The sequence below is a fragment of the Thermobia domestica genome, chromosome 13 (genome assembly GCF_964235325.1).
Source record: "Thermobia domestica chromosome 13, izTheDome1.hap1.1, whole genome shotgun sequence".
NCBI classification, from domain to species: Eukaryota; Metazoa; Arthropoda; class Insecta; order Zygentoma; family Lepismatidae; genus Thermobia; species Thermobia domestica.
In genome coordinates, this window is record NC_137466.1 from 114,886,852 (window position 1) to 114,909,838 (window position 22,987).

The 22,987-nt window shown below is 36.2% G+C and overlaps 1 protein-coding gene across 2 annotated transcripts in view; it reads left to right on the forward strand.

Annotated features, from left to right (window-relative positions):
• LOC145668440 (thrombospondin type-1 domain-containing protein 7B-like) overlaps window positions 1-22,987 on the forward strand; it is a 1,268,628-nt gene that overhangs the window by 893,404 nt on the left and 352,237 nt on the right. For both annotated transcript variants that reach the window (XM_081736305.1, XM_081736304.1), the window contains exons 12-14: window positions 6,235-6,430; window positions 16,685-16,979; window positions 21,043-21,158. In XM_081736305.1, coding sequence (XP_081592431.1) covers window positions 6,235-6,430; window positions 16,685-16,979; window positions 21,043-21,158 — 607 coding nt within the window. The remainder of the gene's footprint in view (window positions 1-6,234; window positions 6,431-16,684; window positions 16,980-21,042; window positions 21,159-22,987) is intronic.

Below are 22,987 nucleotides of genomic sequence, written 5' to 3' on the forward strand. Positions count from 1 at the left end.
TGGACTTTTCTGCATCATACTCATTCAATTCTTTAATCAATCTGACTCTTGTTTACTCTCGAATTGACGTCTCAAGGTTACATTTTCGTAGCCTTCATTTCAACTTGCCATATCCACATCTTCATCCTTATAATCAGCCCTTCTCAACGTGGGCTTTAACGTACCCCAGGGGTTTTTCGGATTTAGAGGCCGTTCAAAAATTGTGTGGCTCCTGATCCAATTTTGGATCAAAAAATCCATTATATTTTCAAAGAAAACTTTTTGTAGACCTTATATCTGGAGAACTACATATAATGTACCCAAACTGAAAATATCACTTAACTCAGTATCATGTGTTTATTTGCTTATATTTCACTATTTACTATACGTCATCAAATACCAACAATTAGTAATTATTAATTGATAAATAAACCAACAAAACATTGATCCAATAAACTTCCTGTTGACATTGTGATTAAATTGTGACAGGAGCACAGGTCACAGTTTCCTGGAAGAAGTCGTCAGAGGTCGTGTAAAATTAATTATTGGCCAAGATCGCAATCTTTTGATCATTTTTTTTCGACCATTCCTAAAATTCTTGGTGGAAAATGAGAACACAAAATAAGTTTCAAGTAAACACAAAGTGCCATTCGTATAGCCAGTAGTTGTTTGAAGAGATGGTCCGAAGCGTAAATTTTCCCGAGAACTATATATATAAAACACACACACACGGAGCATTTCTCTAATCCTATTCAAAGTGGTTGTCCAATATGTTCGCAGTACTACTTTCACTCACCATACGTTGAAAGCCCACCCCGGAGAGATTTTCTATCTCCACTGCCTGTAGTGTACTATCTTATATATAAAAGAGAACGCACAAATCCTTTGTTCCCTCATCACGCTAATACGGCTGAACCAATTTCTTTCATTTTTGGGGGGTTATTAGGATTTGGACCCTAGATGGTTTTTATCATATCACTTTAATTTTTAATTACCAGTGTCTTGAGATAATTGACCATTCAAGTGTCCATAACGTACAAATCCTTTGTTAGTTCATCATAGGTAAAAATAAACGTATTTATATGCAACCCGCATGACCGTGTCACTCGGCGGGTTAACATAAATGACAGGCGATATAATGTTAACATTTACTGCAATCTACTATGGTTTTTATCATATCACTTGAAAGCGAAAAAGTAAAAATTATCTAAGTAACAACGTTTATTGCGTTCCGGGGTGACCGCAGCGAAGCGGGGCGGGTTAACATAAATGACAGGCGATATAATGTTAACATTTACTGCAATCTTCTATGGTTTTTATCATATCACTTGAAAGCGAAAAAGTAAAAATTATCTAAGTAACAAAGTTTATTGCGTTCCGGGGTGACCGCAGCGAAGCGGGGTGAACGCTGCTAGTTTCTTATAGAACAATTTCTTGAATGAATGTTTCGGTTGATCTGTATCCACAGTTTCAAATAGGATCATAAGTATAGATACAGAACTAATAAATAAATAAATAAACGTAACACAAATATAATAGGAGCATTTTTTTTTTGAAACAGCAAAGAAAACTGACTGACGTGGCCAATACAAAATAACAAAAAAAAAAAAAAAAAAACACCACGAACACAGCAGAAAGAAGGCTTTTAAAAAAGACGAAAAAAAAAGGTATCTGGAAGTTGTGAGAAGTTCTCGTCACAACGAGGAGGAACAATGCTTTCAACAGAAAGAGAGCTTTTTAGTGTTGATTCAATTAAGAAGAAAGACAAGACAAAAGGAAAAAGAAAGAAAAAGAAAACGAAGAAACATTTCGACAATAACTTTCATCTTTGACTTCAAAACTTTGGAAATTTTTTATTGTTATTATTATTATTATTATTATCTCTATACCAGAAAAGGGGGAAACCTAACAAGAACAACCACAATGGGAAAAACTTTCCAGATTCTCTACAATTTATTGGATCATATTTTTGTATTTCGGTTCTTCAATCTTCTCGAAGCGTTTTTGTTTTGTAAGTTATACTTTTTTTTTATTAATTTATTTATTTTCAGATTACTTTTGCTATATATTCAGACACAGAATTAACCTTTGAATACTTCAAACACATAATTTAAGATTATGATTTTCTTGGACACTATATTGATCATTGTTCCAATTGAACTGGAATTCAATCTATATTATAAAAGAGAACGTACAAAACCTTTGTTCCCTCATCACGCTAATACGGCTGAACCAATTTCTTTTATTTTTGGGGGGTTATTAGGATTTGGACCCTAGATGGTTTTTATCATATCACTTTAATTTTTAATTACCAGTGTCTTGAGATAATTGACCATTCAAGTGTCCATACGTACAAATCCTTTGTTATTAGTTCATCATAGGTATAAAAATAAACGTATTTATATGCAACCCGCATGACCGTGTCACTCGGCGGGTTAACATAAATGACAGGCGTTTTAATGTTAACATTTACTGCAATTTGAAAGCGAAAAAGTAAAAATTATCTAAGTAACAAAGTTTATTGCGTTCCGGGGTGACCGCAGCGAAGCGGGTCACTCGGCGGGTTAACATAAATGACAGGCGCTATAATGTTAACATTTACTGCAATTTGAAAGCGAAAAAGTAAAAATTATTTAAGTAACAAAGTTTATTGCGTTCCGGGGTGACCGCAGCGAAGCGGGGTGAACGCTGCTAGTATATATTAAAGAATTAAAAGTCACTATGTTTGTGACTCTTAATCTCTTGAACCAACCGATCGATCTCTATCAAATTTTCAACATGGATGAGGTTCAGACCTGGAATGGTGTTCATCATTTACTTTGACGGTAGAACTTAGGGAAGGGGAGGAGAGAGGTATATATATATAAAACTCTATAACTCTGGAACCACCCCACCGATCTCGATCAACTTTTCAACATAGATATGGTTTAGGCCTGGGATGGTTCTCATCATTTTACTTTGACGGCGCAACGTGGGATATATATATATACATATATATATATATTTTTAAAAAAAATGAAAGTGACTGTCTTTGTGACTTAATAACTGTTGAATCACCCGACCGATCTCGATCAAATTTTCAACATGGATGAGATTCGGTCCTGGGAGGTTTTTTTTTTTTTATCATATCACTTTGACGGCGCAACTTAGGGGAGGGGAGGAGGAGATGTATAAAAATGTTCGAAAATGACCGATATTAGTGTCGAATCCATAGTTTTCTGGGTCCTGATATGAACAGTGATTCTTCCGAAGCTGTTTAAATGCATGCAACTGAAAACAAAAACAAATACAGTATATTTCACGGGTACCAAACACATGAGATAAGGAGTTATGAATTTAAATTTTTATTTTAACCCAGTGAAGTGGGTTATCGATGCTAGTATTAATCTAAATTGCAGAATTAAAAAAAAAAAAGCTGCTTCAGCAATTATATTGTTAGCAAATTTTCACATGTGCAAAAGTGAAATCAAATTTCTAATTTTATGTCCCAAGATTATGCCTTGTAGGCTAAAAGTGACGGATGATTAATAAAAACGAATGATTTATGAAAAAATTGGTGGTACAAGAATGTGGAAGAAATCGCGGAAAACCCGTGAACACAGTGTTATCCACCACAAATTTTCATGACCTGTGATCGTATCAGGAACCTCTCACACCAGAGGTGAGCGCTCTACCACTTTTGCCTTTTTTTTCCTGTACACCAGTGAGTTAGTCGGAATCGCTGCCAACATTCTCATTGCTTGCTTGGTTTGCTGGGACGCCCGCAGGATAGTTTCCATAGAGGGGAGGAAAAGATTGGAACCAAACTATGGTTGCGATCTATTCAAAACAAAATGTCGGGGCACTTCGTACCACCCGTCGCAATTTTGTTGGGATACACCCGATCGAACGTCTCAACTCGATTTTGTCGGGCCTTAAAAAGTCCTGACATTTAATATTAACCCATTTCTGCCCAAATTATTTTTTCGAAATATTTGTTTCTATTTTTTATATCTCTTACAAAATACACACCAAGTGACACGGAGCGGGATGTCGCTCACCTAATCGTAGGCAGTGATACCAACCGACACTAGAAAAGTTGTACCCTTTACCCCGATTTTTATTGCAGCTCCAGAGGTTCCGAAACCTCACAAATGTCGACGTCAAAGGTTGGCAGCGGTCACAAATGGGTTAATGTATTAAAGTATTGAGATACGTTACATATTTCTATTTTTACTTTTAGTGTATTTAGATACGTAATGTAGACCTATACGTAGGGTATATACTATCTAGATTGGCCATATAATTTCAAGTGTATAATAATTTTATGATATAATGCTTATATTACTTAAATAGTTTGATTTTCTTTTATCAAATTAGATGAATATGATTCAGTCTTTATTACAAAGACGTACAGAGAAAAGACCGCTGATACATTTGTTTCATTCTCCTATTAGTTGAAGTGTCCCTACAACTTGCTTCGGAAAGGTGGCAACCTTACTTCATGCAGCTAATGACAAGAGTAATGCATCAGCTGCCCTTTTTCCGTAGACCAAATCATGTAATATAAGTCACTTTACTGAAAAGTGGATCATATTTCTGTACCTGGTAAAAGAAAGTGACACAATTTAAGTCAAATACGCCCAATATCATAAAGTATAATAATTAATATGATCAATCTCAATAGTATTTAACCTGTATACAGGTCTATATGTTACATACCTAAATACGTGTAAACGAAGTAATAGAAATTGTTAAAGCATTGCAATACTTTAATCCAATAATAATGAAAGTTATGATATTTTAACGTCCGACAGAGCCATGTTGAGACGCAAGACATTTTCCTCGAAATAGGGACTTGTAGGAGCCCTAACCCAAATGCAGTTCCGAATACATACACACATTGATGCACATACGTACATAAAACTTAATTAAAAATAGCAGTATTTATTCACATTCCTTATATTAATTACAGTTTTTTCAATAGTATTTAATATAAATGTTAAATACTATAGTGTGTACATGAGCAAATCTAATATGTTTTGACTTACGTACTTACTGTATTTCGAAGAGCTGAACCCCTTTTCGAGAATCCGGCAAATTGTCCCTCCACTTTGCCCCACTCTTCAGGCAGCTATACCAGATATTTAGTATAAATATAAGGATAGGTCCTAGTATCATCTTTTCCTACTGTTTAGGAATTCCTCTTTCTGTTTGGATTAATTTGATTTAAGTAATACCATAACGCCTTGAATATATATCCCAGAATTGAATTATTGTTAATGAGGTTGATTTATACATTTTCAATAACTTGTCCCTAACAACTATTTGCTGCAATGATAATAAATGCCTATCAAATCAATAAAATGGTATCACAATTTAATTTCCTGTTTACACATTTGTTTCTATGTCTGTTGCTATATATCTTGTACACTTAATTTTTTTACTTTTACTAACAACTAAGCAACTAAGTAGTATGTAGTAACTTTCACAGAAAGGGATCCAGAAGTACGGTTAGTTAATCTAACTACCTCTACTCACTTGTAATTTCTTGTTAAATGGAAAAAAACGTGTAATGGAGATAATCCATGGCCTTCTGTAAAACAAAACTTAAAAGTAGGTAGGTAAATGTAACTTGAGTCAGGTTTAGGCTCTTGGGTATTGAGTATAAGGAGATTAAAAATTGGAAAATCAAATTATTGCAACTCATACAGAAGCCCAAAGGTGCCATGGTGGGTTTCTAGGGGTCTACCGTGGGTGAAACTACACAAACACATTCACAGAAATGATCCTCACCTCGTATAAAGTTGATAGATAAATGTCACTTGAGATGTGATCTGTGAAGTAGTGCTAAAACTTTATATTTGATTATCGCAAACTCAGCAATCAATCAGTATGGCAATTAAATCTTCATCTCCTCTTATCTACAGTTTTTAGAGCCAATGAAAACTATTTCACCAGCAAACATGTTATATCCTGCAGCAAATTGTGGAAGCATTGGATTCTAAATCTTACATATATATAACTGTTTCGCACTATTAATTTTCTTTTCTCACATACTTTGGCAGTAATATGCCTGTGTTCTGCAAGCTAGTAATACAAAATGCGCAATATTAAATCTAACACATATGCCACCTTGCGACTAACATAAGATTCAAAATCACTAGTGTAGAAACTGACTGCTCATAATCTCAAAATTATTTCTCGTAACTTCATACCTTCTTAGTAATAAAGCTTCTATTAGTCCTTTCATTTATGTGCTTTGTTGTATTTCAGACTCCTGCTGACGATTCTTTTTGTGAAAGGCAAGAGCAAAAGCCTCCGAATGAAGAACCTTGCATTATTCCCTGCCCGTATGATTGCGTTCTCTCCCCGTGGTCTGATTGGACGCCGTGCAGTCGAGGATGTTCATCTCCACGTAAAGGAGCATCACGACAGAGGAACAGAACAATCATCGCTCCTCCTGGACCAGGTAATATTACAAGCAATTTTCTGGTACCTATATGTAAATTTATCAGGGGCGTCAGTTTGAGATACCCATACTTTTTAATCGATTGTGTACTAATGTAGTAATAAAAAACGTATGTCGCTGAATCATCTTGCTCCCCTCCTTCCACGTGAAATCTAAAACGACACTACTGAAATTTAATGGATAAAGTTTAAATTTCACAGTGAAGGGATTCTAGGCGCATAATTTAGATATGGCAGTATTAACCAAACAAAACTGGCCAAAGCAATAAATATATATTAATAACACTTGCTTACGATAATAGTTTCGGCAATCTAACATCGCCTTCATCAGACACGTGTCAAATATTTCCAAAACTACAATGAACAATATTCCTATTTGCCACACGCCTAGTGACGACGTCAGAGGGGCGCAAAAAGGACGGGTGTACACCAGAGGCTAAGTCTCTCTCCGACGCCCCCCCCCCTCAAACACGATGTATTTTAATGTAAGTTAAGTACTCCTAATATGAACGTAAAACTATCTTTTTCTATACACAAGAAATAGCTCCCCGCAAAAGGAAAAGTGGATGTCGTCACTGCGTACACCACTTTACCAAAACACATATATGTGTCAAATTGGAAGAATTCGAAAAACAGTGGACCTCTAGAAACTAACTCCGTTCCGTAACGCTGTTCGTAACCCGAAATTATTTTCCCATTAAAATTTATGTAAATACAATTAATCCGAAGCATGGTACTGTATCACGTTTTTAAGTGTTAATAGAGAATGAAAATAGAGATGGAGTATAGAGAATGAAAATAAATTATCATTTTAAAAGTCAGATAAGTAACTAAATTAAACTAAATCATGTTTAAACAGAACAAAATTAGTTTTTGGACACAGAACTCTTGCTTACGATAATGAGATGAAACAGCTAATGTTTACGTCAATAGCGCAAAAGCGCTACTAGGCGCGTATGATCGTTGGTGCAGACTTCAGTGTGCTTTCGTGACCAGAAATAGTATTCATGAGCCGAGGGGAGGGGGGGGGGAATGTTCACAAAACTTATTCATAAACCGAATTCTACGAAAGCCAAGGGGTTCGTAAAGCTATAGTCCACTGTATAGCAAATTAGATTCACATCAGCATCAGACTGTTGCCTGGTGATACGATTAAAATTGAGTAACGAGACAAAGAGTGCCATGAGAAACGGCAGCACTTCTTCCACTTGTTAAGTTGGCAGGAATCATAGTGAGTAGAGCAACTTTCACGTTAGTCCCGTATATGGTCAATGTGACTTGAACAGCTGGGGTACTGTGGTGCGAAAAGCAACGAAAAACTACCATAATTCTCCTGAAGTGCCCAAAGAGAATAAACTATATGGACAATTGTCTTTCGCAAGAGACATTCCCAAGAGATATAAAAAATATTCTCCTAATCGTTTATCCGGTAAAATTAGAGGTAAAAGTGAGGGGGAATACAGGGGGACGTTATCCCTCCACTTCGAAAAAATATGTATGGCGTCCCCCAGTTCCTAAAAAGTACAATGGGCAAAGATAGGCAGGAGGAACGGCGTGACGTCATGCTGCTATCTTTTCAGATCCACTTTTACTCCTGGGTAGAAGAATAACTGGAAAGCCTCTTGTGCAAGAAAATAATAATACGTAAAAGACTTCTATATTGGGAAAAAAGTTGAAAATTTGAAAGAAGAGATGAAACAAAATAATCTAGATTTTGTGTGTAGGAATGTGTTAAGTGGGAAAGATAATGAGGAATGTAAAATGAAGGATATGTCATATTTTACTCTGCGAATAAGGTCGGACATAGTGTTATGGAAGGAAATCTAAGTAAATGTCTCAAAAAAAGGTTAATGAAAGGAGAATTCATTGGTGATAAGACTTAAGGAAAAAGAGAAGGATCATTAAATAATGATACAGACGAAAGCATCGACCACTGCATAAACAGCAGAAAGTAGAGAAAAATTAGCAGATAATGGAAGAAATCGTAAACAGAGAGTATCACAATACATACATACAATACATAGTAGAGTGTATAAGTAATTGCAATGGATCATTTTAATGCTGCTGTAAAGAAAGAACAGGAATATACTACAGCAGATAAATAAAATTTTGGCGAATGATATAAAAGAGTGAAGGGAGTAAATCAACATAAGATATAAATATATACATGGATTTTCTGAATATATAGTTTGATATATTATACAGATTAAGTTGTGATACATAGATCGAAAAAAATTTAAAGAATGTGAAGGCTTCCCAAGGGCAATTTTCTGTGATTATAGCCTTTCGTTGGCCCAAAGTGTGTACCCAGTTGAAATATGTAGCTGTAGACTGACTGAAATGTGGCGTGTTAACAAAAATTGAAGACGAAACAAGGGGACATGAAAAAGAAAGCAGAAAATAAGGATGGGGGGAAAAGCGAGCATAACGAAGTTTTAGAAAGATCTAAAACAACGCATGGAGGATATATTATGAGAATGGAAGTAAACTATATATTCTTGACATTGAAGAGAAAGTGAATTAGGAGAAAGTGGTAAAGGATTTACGATACTTAGGGACGAGTTTCAGAGATGTGACAAAGTATCAGAAAAGATAAAATATGCAGCAATTAAATTTATTAATAATTCAGTATGTTCGAAATGGTAAAGAAATGATTATTACTTTTCTGTAATGAAATACGTGAGGCGCGTCCAGGAAGTAAATTTATCTAGGACTGTAAGAAGACACAGTGCTCGCGAAACAATTATTATTACAGATATACCAGGGCACGAAATTTCAAAGTTAGACGCACTTGCCAATCCAAAAATGATGGTCTCACCTACAAATTAAAAGATGTTCCCCCGTCTCCCACAGATCTTGGTTTGACAAAGAAAGAAATTACATCAGGACATAAAATTTCAAAATCAGACAATTAAGTTTAGGATAATCAATTTTGAATTGGACAATTCATATACATCTTAAAAAATATTCCACCTTAAGACTCCACGTTTGTGTAACGCTCTCTCCCAGCACAGAAGTACCAGTTGTTGATTGCAGTTTTCGGATCAACGTCCTGAAAAGAAGGGCCAATGATAGAATTTGTCAGCAAATCAACCAGTGTGTCACTCTCCAGTGAATTCCTGTAGACAGTCTTAACTCTGTTGAGACTGCTGAAGCCTCTCCCACATGAAGCAATACTCACAGGTAGTAAAACTGCGCAAAATGTGACAATTGGAAGCAAATCTGGGAATCTTGTAATGAAGTTTTCACTGTAAATCTTTGTTGTAAAGATTTCATATTCCATGTTTTCTTTCACTCAGTGACAGTTATTTTTGTGCGAAACAGAAACTACACAGCCCTGTGAGTTTAGACAGAAACCATACTTACTGGGCACTGTACGCCAACTCTAAGTTTCTAGTCGCCAATGGCGACCTGGCGACCAGAAATTTTGCACCCTGGATATACCATAGGTGACATTACATTTCGTCATATTCACCACCTGAATTCAGACTCTGGTCATACCATGAAATCAACTTTTGTATTCTGACGATCTAAAAGTCAGTCACCTGGGAGTGGAACTAGTCTCAGTTGTTTCGGTATTTACCTGGCTCAAAATTTCTTGAAACCAAGTGTGTCGTGACAATTTCCATGCACCAGAAATAAAAAAAAATCTGTGGAATTGACTGCTGAGTTCAGTTATCGTAAGGCGACCGTTCTCCAAAATGCGCTACCGCACGAGGTTCATAAGGTTCCTCTGTCATAAGAAATGCCCGTCCAATTTGCAATTCAGAAGCTTAGTTCCCATAGGTTTTCTCACACTTGTTGCACGAAATTGTTAGGACGCACCTGAGTTACAAGAAATCGTGTGCCGAAGTAACTAATACTGGTTCCACTCCCAAGCGGCTGACTTTTACATAGGAGTGCAAAAATTGATTTCATGGTATGAGAAGTGTTTAAATCCTGGTGATGAATGTGCTGAAAAGTAGTGTCACTGACACTTCTTCATGATTACCCCCGTAGGGAATTTTACTTTCTTGATACGCCTGAAATATAAGACGGGATGGTTGCCAAGAAAATTCTTGAAAATAATACTGATACAATTAACTAAGAATTCAAACCCAAAAGATGTAAGGATTACATAACATTAGTCTCATTTCTTCTGAGTCAACAACAATAATAATAACCTTTAAATACTAAGATGATTGTACAGAAGAACAAATGAACAAGTGAAGGGAGACCAAGATAGGTTTGGAAGATACTCTGCTTGATATATTCAGGGCAATCGATGAAAGCAAACGTGAAAATCACACACACACAGAGTATGAAAAAGTCTATTTTTGAATCAAAAGATCTAATATATTTGAACCAAAAATTTCTTGTACGCCTTATAACTGGAGAACTACACACAATTTAGCCAAACCCAAACTATTACAACTCAATATGATGTGCTTATTGCGTAGAAAATCCGAAAATTCGATTTAGGAACCGTTCAAAAATTTTGTAACGCCTGGTCCAAAAACTAATTATTGGTCAAGATCGCAATCTTTTGGTCCATTTTTAGTTTTCCTAAAAGTCTTGTATTTGTATAAACTGGATGACCTTTGGGCAAACACTGCTCCCTATGATTATTTGTACGACTGTATACTCTGTGTGTATATATCACAGTCGTATCTACAATTATGACATGTACACACAGAGATAAAGAGAGACAGAGACAGAGAGAACATACTCATAGAGCTGCATTGATTAAATTTATTGCCGTATTTAATTATCGGCCAGTCTCTTTCTGTCTGTTTCTCTTTTCTTCGAAACTTTTGAAAAAAATCAAAGAAGTAAAATGAAAAGCAAGAAGAAAAGAGGAAGAAAGAAGGAAAATGATTTAAAAAAAAAAAAAACATCTGTCTTTGTGATTTATTGAATATGGATGCTTATATAGAAACTTTACTTGTTCTTCAAAAGTTTCCTCGTCCTTCTTGTTCTCTTTCTGTTCTCTTTTCTTCGTCTCCTTCTTCCCTCCGAGTGCTATAGCGCGTAATTATTACTCACGAATACTAATTACATGAGTGTTCAGGGAAAAAGGGAAGCAGATTCTTTTCATGGTCGTCGCGATTTATGAGTCTTGTTCTTTTGCATAATGGATTCTCGTTAAAATCTTCAGAGAGAAAAAGAGACAGAAAGAACAAGAATATCTTATGTTCTTTTCTTTTTTGGTAATAAAAGGGAAAAATAAGAAACAACATTTTCTCCTTTCTCTTCTGAAACATGTTTAAATTCAAGTGAGAAAAATTAAAAGAAAACTTGCAGATTTCAATTTCGACGTGTACTTCAAGATATAACTTTACATATTTTTTTTATTAGCTAGTCACTTACTTACTCGAAAGAAAGATAATGGAAACATAACGGTTCTTCATTTAATGCACTGCAAGTCCGACTTTCGTCTACAAACGAACTTTTGTTGATTTATACAGTCGAACAGGGAAAAATAATACATTGAAATAGTTTATGATGCCTTCATTAATCTTCGTTGCTTGTGTTCCGACACCACTCAACTGTCGGGATAGAAACGAGAGGCACCTAAGAGGTGCGGGATAACAATACCAAATTTATAGCAATAAAGCACATACTAAATGGGGCGACTCCACCACTAGCCTTAGGCGACTAGAACCACGAGCAAAATTAGACAAGGTAATGAATATGAATTTAGTGTTAAAATAATTTGAAAATAACCAATGCATTTTCAATGAGAATTGGTAGCAATAAGGGCGTTAAGGAATAGATGGTAGAGCAAGGGAGTAGCAACTAATTTAGAACAGTCTCACCGTAATCCGAAGTAGTTCCAATCTTCTCCCTCTTACTCATAGGTGAAGTTTAGGCGCTGTCCTCGAAGTTCCAGTGACTTGCAGGTTGGGCTGTCCTGATTAAGTCCATGATGAAAACTTGTCCGACAATCAACCATGGGATTGAATGCCGAACCCCAAAGGGAGGGAGACTCCCATGTGTCTCGCATCGTGGTTGAGATCCAAAAGACCAGATCGTGCTCTCTCAATTGCTTTTGACTTGACTGTCCCTCTGACGTCAGAATGAGATGATGGTGACACCACAGAGATTACCCAAAACTGACATTGACCAAGTCCATGTTTCCACATGTCGATGACTTAACACAAAGTTCTCAAACTTGCTCCTGAGATTGCTAACGTTGTCAGGTAAACGAACCAGAAAGAGACTCACCTGAGTCAAGGTACTTACTTCTGTATTTATTACTTCCTTGTTGTAACATCGTGTCGTGGGTAAACGAACGAAACGGACAATATCTTGCAGTAGCCTGACTATGAGGGGCCAATGAGGTGGAACCAATTGAGAGAAGCAATTGATCTAATTAAGCAAATTAAAAGCGTCGCGTGTGAGACTGTTTGGTAGGCAAAAGGTAATAGGAACTTGCTACCAGTGTTTATTACAAATTACAAGTACAAAGACTTCCTCAATAACAGCAAAGCAATAGTTAATTAATCTTTTTATGTAAAGTCAGCTAGCGACGTACAACAGAATATTGGTGTTAATAACATCAGGCAGTGAACTCTTGAAGGCTGCTTGGCTTCCATTGATGGCTGGTTGAATTTCCACATGAAATAAAGATGTCCTAGCTTGTCCTTACTTCATATCCCGTAACACTTGTTCATTCCGACAGATACTATAGTAATTATGTTATATAATACAATACTTAGTGATGCCAATCCTAAGTTTTGATGATTTTTTGTGTGTTTTATGCCCATATGTAACACGGCGTTACACAAAAATACGGAACCCATTATTAGGCCGGCTGTACATTGACCACAGGACAGGACAGCCGAGACGAGGTACAGTGCTATGAGCAACGCAACAAAGCCTCTTACGGCACAATTACTCGAGCACAAGCTAGACGACGGCCTGTCTCCAACGTCATGATTGAGACACACGGTCAGTGCATTCAGAGTTCTTTCTCCACATTCTCTCTTGCCTCCCTCTACCTCGGTTTGGCTGTCCTGCCTCTGGTTAATGTGCTGCGACTTTTAACGTATTCTCCGAACTATGACCGAATCCGATGCAGTTACTGAATGCCAGATTAACACCCAAAATCAGTTAGCTTTCAAGATAGCTGGAGTACAGTATAACGACTCCCATAGTCCATATATATTTATATATAACTAAGGCTATTGATTTTCATGAAAAAAAAAAAAAAAAAACATTTACACATGGCATCATGATATTACTTTTTATTGTAAGATGTGACACATTAAACTTAAAAATTGTACATACAGTGTTCACAAGATGGATCCACAATTATGCTTTATTTATTTTGTGTTGCTATGACAACCAATTTCACATCGTCGAATTGCTATATTAACAAAAATAGCACACATGTTAACTTTTGATGAAATCTCTTCAGTAATTGACAAATTTTCCTGTAACTCGTTACTTGGATTCGCAACTTCTGTAGAATTTTGAACTTCGATGAACCTATTTAGAATTTGCTCCATTTTAAGGTCACATCGTTCCATACGTTTATTTGTCTGATCGATTTTATTGTCGAGTTGTTTCATTTTTCACCAAGATCTTGCTTTAATTGTATCATCTGTTGATCGATTTTACTGTTGAGTTGTTTCATTTGTTGAGCTCCTCCGTGTCTAAGCGGTTAGCGTACGCGCCTTTGGCGTGGGAGACCCGGGTTCGATTCCCGGCGGGAGCTCATGTGGTTCGGATTCCACGTTAATCAGTAGGTCCACGTCTCATATAGCCTCGCTGCTGAAAGAGACGCTAAACTAAAATCAACTCAAATCAACTCAATGTTTCATTTGTTCTATTTGTTGATCCATTCAGTCACCAATTCGTTCCATTTCTTGATTCATTTGATCACCAAAATCTTGCATCAGTTGTCCAATCTGCTGTTTAATTCGTTCCATTTGCTGTTTAATTAGGTCAGCTAGGTCCATCTCCCTATTACCATTTGATTCAATTGCATTTCCAATATCAGGAAGACTCATTTTGATATTTCTAAAAAAAATGTGCCGCTCCTTAATAAAGTATACTCCGTTTTGATATTTTTTTTAAACAAAATCACTAAGTAGCCTTAAAATCAATTTACACTCCTGGAGTTTATTATCTAGGAGATTGTCTACTTAACTTCATACTAATCTCCTAAGGTCCTGGGCGGAACCACCAAATTATATATAACGACGCCCACAGTCCATATATATTTATATATAACTAAGGCTACTGGTTTTCATGAAAAAACATTTACACACGGCATCATGATATTACCTTTTATTGTAACATGTGGCACATTAAAATTTTTACACACTTTAAAAATTGTACATATAGTGTTCACAAGATAGATTCGCAATTATGCATTATTTATTTTGTATTGCTATGACAACCAATTTCACATCGTCGAATTACTATATTAACAAAAATAGCAACCTACAACAACTGAAAGAGAAATTACATCTATATCCATTTTTATACATATATATTCTTCTTCTTCCTTTCTTAAGCAGCTTGTGCATAATTTAAAAGTGAATTCTGCCCACAAATATAAGTAAGGATTGAAATACAAGTATAAATACAAGTATCGTTGTAAAAGCACCATGAGAAAGGTCCCTCTGTTACTCTAGTACTCACTGTAATTTGATTTTGCGATGGCATGTACGAAACTAAAATGCAATAGTCATTTAGTCATGTAGTCCTTGAGACCTAGGGATCCCCATTCATCATTTCATAGTACTCAATATCCAGTTACAAAATCATCATTGTTTGACTAGTGAGTGAATGAACAACAGTTGTACCTACAGGATGTCCGAGAACTCCTCGTATCACTAGGTTTGTTTATCTCAGAGAGCAATGTCGGATCATTAGAAATTTTCAATCTGTTCAGTTGATCGATCTACCGTGCATCGCGCAGACACTGAGGTGGCATTTGCTTGGAAACCCCCTTTTTTTATATATAACAATGATGAGCAAACTACGGCCAGCGGGGCAGAAGTGTTCCCCTGAAAGGTTATGTCCGGTCTGCGACATGATTCCTAATGGACGAGTAAAAGAAGAATATAATTACTTTTAAAGACTTATATTAGAAACAGATTGACAGAAGAGCATTTACCTTCACTTCTGAGAATCAGTGAATCCCAGTTCAAGTCAGATTATGAGAAACTTCAATCATTATTAGGGCTTAGTATTACAGAAATTTTATCAAATATACTAATGTTATTTTCAATAAATTATTGACTCTCCTTTTTTTTTTTTTTTTTTGGGTCCCTCTCCGAAAAACGTTTGCCTGCCCATCACTGTTTTACACCACGGACTCTCTACTCCCATTTCACTACTCATGCGTGCGAAAATTCAACCGAACCGCCATCCAACCTTTCGTACTTCTACTCTCCTATCACGCTCGAAATAATTTAATGGTGAAACGGTTCCTTGTCATTGTCCCGGCATCCAAGCATTGAAGACAGAGGCCGGGATCCACAAACAACATCACTTGCTATGTTGTCCGACGACTTTCGTAGTAGCATGCTTTTTACAGACTGTGACAGGTAGTTTGATGTCTTCAAGGATCTGTGTGTTGGGACATTAACGAAGATCATCCTGCCTTCTATAAGTTCACATTGTGTGATGCGAATGTGTACGAAGTAATTGTTCTTCATCTACGTATATGATTGTCGTCGGATTAGTTTCTTGTAGCTTCTTAATAAACTAAAATTGTAAGTTGAAATTTCAAGGATAACAGTTCGACATTCTTCTATGGTCTTCGGGTATTTTGTTGTGTAATTCAAATTTAGATCTGGTGATTGTTTCACTTATTTTGTCATCAAATTCTTCAGGCTTTGTTCGGGTCTTCCACACACGTTGAAAAATCCGATGTCAGAACCATGAAATGATCGTTTGTTCTAAAATTTGAATTACATGATGTAATACCCTCAAAACAACCATAGAAGAATAAACTGAAATGTAACTTGGTAATATGCATGTTAAACATGGCTTTAATACGCATAATTTTAAGTGTTTTATTTATTTTTTTATAGTCTCTTTTCAACACCTAGATTGCATATACCGAGAATTTATAGTTTAACAAGTTCTGAACTGCCATTAATATCAATGGGGATAGAGCCAGGATTTCACGCAGACAAACTGCTGGAGCGTACATTTTAGAATTGAACTTACTATAACATATATAGGAAATTACTAGTATTTTTTATTGTAGACTATATGTACATTATATACTTAATATGTGTTATTATTACAGGAGGTCACGGTTGCCCAGATCCTGATGAAATGCTTCAAATAGAATCGTGTAACATTCATAGTTGTCATGGCTACAGTTGGATGACATTGCCATGGCAACCATGTGTTGCTGAGAGGAAGAACAACTCGTTGGAAGAGAAGCAAGAGGACAATGAGGTTCTTAGCAGGAAGGAGGAAGAAGTTGAGGAAGCTGGCGAGGAAGAAGAGAGTGTCCTTGAGGATGGTTCCACCATCGGTCATCAGGAGAGGGAAGTCTGGTGTTTGGAGGCAAACGAAAGGAGAGTTCCAGATTCCAGGTACAGATATGTATTAATATCTAGCCATTACACTGTGCGAGGCAGTTCAAACTTTAAGTTCAATAGCAAGTGAAAGGTACCCTCAAGTTATGAAACTCAATCCACATGATGCATGCTTTTAGTTCTTTCATGGGAACAGAGGCGGTTTCGGCGTCGCCAGTGATTGTTGTAAGAGAAAGAAAAGCGGAAATGATTCCCATCTTATAAAAATGTTTTATTATTTTTTTAAAGTTTGGGATTAGATTTCTCATTAAATCTGGTAAAGGACGCCCATTTTTGTTGAGCTTATGACTTAAAGAAGTTTACAAAATTGTTGTGTGTTAAAGTACAGAAAAAATGGCTAATTGATACTTATTGTCCCTTCTTTTGTTCTTCACTGATGCTACAGTATATGAGACGGGAGCTCCTGTTTCAAGTGAATTCAAACCACTACTCTGGTTTTTATTCTGGACTTAATATCTCGATTCGAGTCGAACCTGAGACCGAACAACGAAAAAGGGCTCACAAAACTCGATCTGTTCACATTTATAATATGAGTTTTGAGATAAGAGGAATTTGGAACCTGAAATACAGTGGCGGCTCTTGAGAGAAGTCGCATCGATATTTAAAAAATAACTTTAAAATGAACTTTAAAGGTCATTCTAACTTTGGGACTCCAAAGTTAGCTCGAAAGCTATGGGACGTACTGTAGTCGGATCAAGACTACTTAGGAACTAATGTGTGCACTATCCAAAAAAAAACACGTTTCAGAATCCTAAGGTAATCGCGAAACAATTTTTATAGAGAGAATTTGGCTACGAGCATATGTAATTTGAAGTATTCATCAACTACCTCTTTAAAAATTGTTGCAGAAGTACCGGAGGATTTTAAAACTTGGATATTTGGATAGGACACATACCAGCTTCAAAGTGAAATCTTGATCCGACTACGGTAGGTCTCATAGTTTTAGAGCTATTGACTTTTAAGTTATTTTTTTTAATGTTTTCGGCAGCCTATAACTCCGAAAGGAAGAGCCGCGGTGGCTCAGTGGTAGAGCGTTCACCTCTGGTGCTAGGGGTCCCGGGTTCGATCTCAGCCCCGCCAAGTGATCTTTGTAGTGGACAAACACCGTGTGCTTGGGTTTTCTCAGGGTTCTCCCGTTTCCTCCCACTTTCTTCATTCCACCATTTCATTCATTACTCATCATCACCGTCTCCTTTAGCCTAACCGGCATAACCGTGGGACGTAAAACTCAAAGATTTCATTTCATTTTTCCGAAAGGAAGCATTTGAGCACCCAGATTGATCTACACTTTTTGTCTTATCTTAGTGTAAGTTATCACCTCTCAAACGTTGTCGGTGTTGTTTTGAAACACCCTGTATAAGCAAGTAGCGGTCACACAGTGTACATCACGTGAAGGAGTTTGGTTTGGTTTAGAGTTTTGAAAACTCTTGATAAAAGCTAAAGTTTACCAACCCTAGGCTTAAATATAGAATTTTTTCTCAAATAGAATGAAGCATACTTTAAGATGAATGGTTATTTGAAAAACTGAAAATATTTAAGTGATTAGATTCGTAGAGGAGAAAGTCATTTAATTTCATTTTAGTGTAGTATTCCACGAATAAATTAGTATTTTGCATCCTGAGCATTATACAAATCCGCTAATCTCAACAGCTCTACGGGTAGTCTATCTAGCAAGGATGATATCCATAAGTACCCCTATATCCTAAAATTATGTATTTTTGGTGTCAATGGTGTTGGTATCAACTGAATGGATCACCTTTGGCTATACAATCCTTGAGATTTTCTATCTCCCAGATGGATGCACGGACAGACAATATATATCTCCCGTGCATCCATCCGAGAGATACAAAATCTCATACAGGGTAGACAATTTATCAAGAACAACGGAGAAACTAGAAAAAGGAGAAAAGCGAAACTTTGCCTGAAGCAACTATAAGAAGAAACACATCGTTTTTCGTAAACACCACCACCAGCAGCCAGTGAACAGTGTTGCCATCTCAGTATAAAGTTATATATTTTTTTTTCAAATGGTACTACGTTAGGTTCTTACATATTTGAAATCAACATGTTAAACGAAAACTTAAAAACACCACATTTATTATTCAATGTTGAAAACTAAAGATATTATAATATCACAAACATCCAAAGTTTGGAAACCTCTATCACACATACAGCACAACGGAGATAGACAAGACAACGCAAATCGGAAGTACCTTAGCGTTGAATACTATGGTCATGGTATAACTTGTTTTGAAAGAATAGCAACGAAGTTACAAGGGCTTGAAAATTTGATTTTTTTAAAGCATTTATTTCGAAAAAATGCTTAGATAAGTATCATATCTAGTTACTTGTGCGGTTTGAAACGGTTGCCGTTTACAGCACTTCGATATCTGAAACTGTTCCGAAGATAATAAACATTGCTGAAGTTTGCAACACTGCTCAATGTAATTGCAAGGATTTGATAATTACACCTACTTAAAGGTATTCTTGCAATGCTATAAAAGAGAAGGAAAACAACAATCAGTTTAAGTATTGTCCAGAAATACGCCATTTTCAGCAGTGTTGCGAACTTTATCAATGTTTATCATATCTCCGGAACGGTTTAAGATATCGACGGGCTGTAAACGGTAAAATGATTTGTTTTCCAATTACAAACCACACAAGTAATCACATATGATACTAATCACCTAAGCATTGTTTCGAAATAAAGACTTTCAGAAAAATGCAACTTTTTAAGCCCTTGTAACATCGTTGCTATTTATTCAAAACATGTCATACCATGACCATAGTATTCAATGCTAAGGTACTTTCGATGTACATTGTTTTGTCCATCTCCGTTGTGCTGTATGTGTGATAGAGGCTTCCAAACTTTGGGTGTTTGTGATACTATAACAGCCTTAGTTTGCAACACTGAATAATAAATATGGCATTTTAAGTTTTCGTTTAACATGTTAATTTGAAATATGTAATAATCTGACAACACTGTTTATTAGGTGTTATTGTTTAATACGTAAAACGATGTCCTTCTCCTCATAGTTGCTTCATGCAATAAGGTCACTGTGTCTGTCTTAATAATTCTTGAACCACTCGACCGATCTCGATAATATTTTTAACATGGATTTGCGCCTGGGAATGTTGTTATCCTTTCACTTTGGCGGTGCAATTTAGGGAAAGGGGAGAGGGAGATATTTTAAGATGATCGAAAATGACTGATATTAGTGTCTAATCCATAGTTTTCGTGGTTGCTGAGATGAACAGTGGCACTTCCGATGCCGTTTAAATCCAAATTGTACTTTATTGTCCAAAATGAAACGTATTCTTCCCGTACGGAGAAGGGTATTCTGCTAGTAGATAAATAATGTGAAAGAGATTTTGTAAACCAAACTCCTTGAGAAGTAACTTTACTCTTAGCATATAGGAATCCTGAAATATGTAGCTTCCTTGACATTTCAAATTCTATTTTTTTTTTTTTAACGTTTCCAAAACCTTTTTTGTCGCCAAACACTGAAAAGTGAAAATAGCAGTCCACTATGGATCTTATTCAGTTAACGGCATTAAAATAAATTAAATTTCAAATTTCTTGAATTTTCAGTTATAACATTGATTTGATATTTCCTTTCATTTTTTTTCTCAAGAATTACATGTATTATTAACTATTTAACGGTCAACTCTTATGCTGAAAAAATATTCCTGAAAAGTCGTATACATATTGTTTTTAATTTCATATTTTAAATTTATCATTAGCTAAATGTGTCCTTTCTTGACCAACACTCTCACCTTGTGTTAAATCAACAAACTGCAGTAGTATGTGTCAACCCAGTACAAAGAACCGCTCTGTGCAAAACGATTTCTATCACGAGGAAATACGTATTTTGAATTAATCCAAATCGCGTAAGAGAAAACTTTGCCCGAAACATTCGAGTTGATCTATTTTCCCATATTATTTGTAAACGTAATAATTCGCGTTAATCCGGGAAGTGATTAGTAGATGTTTAATTTTATTAATGTATAACTTAAAATAATTTTTCACTAATGAATTGTATTAAATATTATTTTTTAGGTGTAAACCTTTGAACCGTCCAATATCCTCAAGAACGTGCACTCCGCCAAAAGTTCAACATTGCAAAGTTTCACCATGGTCTGAATGGACACCATGCCCTCAACAATGTATTCCAGGTACGTTTTCACATTCTTGTATTGTCTGTAGAGAGGCCGTCCAAAGGCAAAAGGCTGTGTGTTCTGAAAAACTGTTTTTAAACTCTTATGCATACGGTTAGGTGTATAAAGTGTATTTATTCAATAGGAGTGCAGTTCGGCAAATGTCTTTGAAGTTCCTATGCTGAGTTTTACAATAGTATCCCTTCCTCCCTCCATCCCACTTTTGACATCATTTACGGGGTTGCAACGTCTTAACATCCACTATGTCTCTTCTTTCTTCCCAATACTATGTATAATATCAGGCGCGGACCAAGGACCGAGCAACCCGAGCACACAGTCAGGGGGGCGCCGAAACGAGCCTTCGGACCCCAAGAGGAACGGGAATTTGTAATGGCGGAAACTTCATAACGAGAAACTACATAATTTATACTGTTTGTCAAACATTGTTAGAGTTATCAAGTCTACGAGGCTTAGCTTGGTAGGTCATGTAGCCAGGATGGAAGAAAGTAAAAACACTTTCAAAGTCTTGACGGAAAGACCAATCGGAAAACGACCATTAGGAAGACCTAGGCGCAGATGGAAGGACAATATAAAGATGGTTCTCGCAGAGATAGGAATATAAAGTAGAAACTGGATCCAATTAGCTAAGGATAGATTCAGTGGAAAGCTTTTGTGAATGCGGCATTGAACCTCTGGCTTCCATAGGCCGTAGAGTTAGCTAGTTAGTAATAAAATGTAAAATTTAAGTTAGGACTAGGAAGGCGCCAAAGAGTCACTTTGCCCGGATGAAAAATTTGCCTTGGTCCGCCCCTGACTAATATGAAATAGATGTCGGATAATGTAAGAACAAGGAAGCTGGTCTTGGGAACAGGGAATCGAGCACTAACGTAAAAAACAGCATTTGGGACTGTGGCAATTAAGGCTCCACGTGGATTTGACAAGTGACTATTAATTGTTTGAAATGAGGGTTTTGTTTGGTCATTTAGTTATCGGGGATGTTTTCCACAAGATCACTCGGACGAGTACTTATTTATGGCACGAGTTACCACAAGTAGAAGGCGACATTCTTTACATACGAACTGCACTTTGATTGAAGAAAACAAACTATACCTGTGAATATTATATCAGCTATCTGCTTTAGTCAGTTAATGCTTCATGGTCATATGATTTGCTGTTGTTAATATGTAACTGAGTTTCAGCCAAATCTTCAGATATGGTCTTTTCTCTCTCTGGATGGCAGTTTCTTTGCTTGTATTTTAATATCATACTTTCCTTTTCATATCGTTACATGAAATACGAGTTCAGAGCTTTATGTTGGATACAAATAACGTGCACTTGCAACGGGAATGATACTCTCTTGAAAGAAACGTGCTTAGACAAAGAAATGTGGTTAGAACAATGGAAGTGGTACTATCTAAAGAAACTGAAAAGCAGTAGAAAAACTTAGTTCTCGGTAGTTGCCAATATATATGTATATATATCCCACTTCACATCTTTATATCCGTGACATCCAAACAAATTCGGCACAATTTTCTGTAAATTTCATTCTTTCTATGTCTTCAAAACTTATGTCAAATTGGTCCATTTTTCCTACTTTATTTATAGAACATGTAATGCGAAGAATGTGAAAAGTGTGTCATTTTCTGAACATGGTAGTATTATTAAAGTTCGATGCAGCGCTAGTCGTCTACAAAATTAGTAATTTCAGATTTCCACTGGAAAGGAGCATTCAATACACGGAGGATGAAAAACAGTACTGTAAATTACTGGTAACCTACATTGAGTTTGAATATTCATACACCTTCGGTGGGAAATTTTGCAGCTCCGAGGGGTGAGGTACTTGTAAT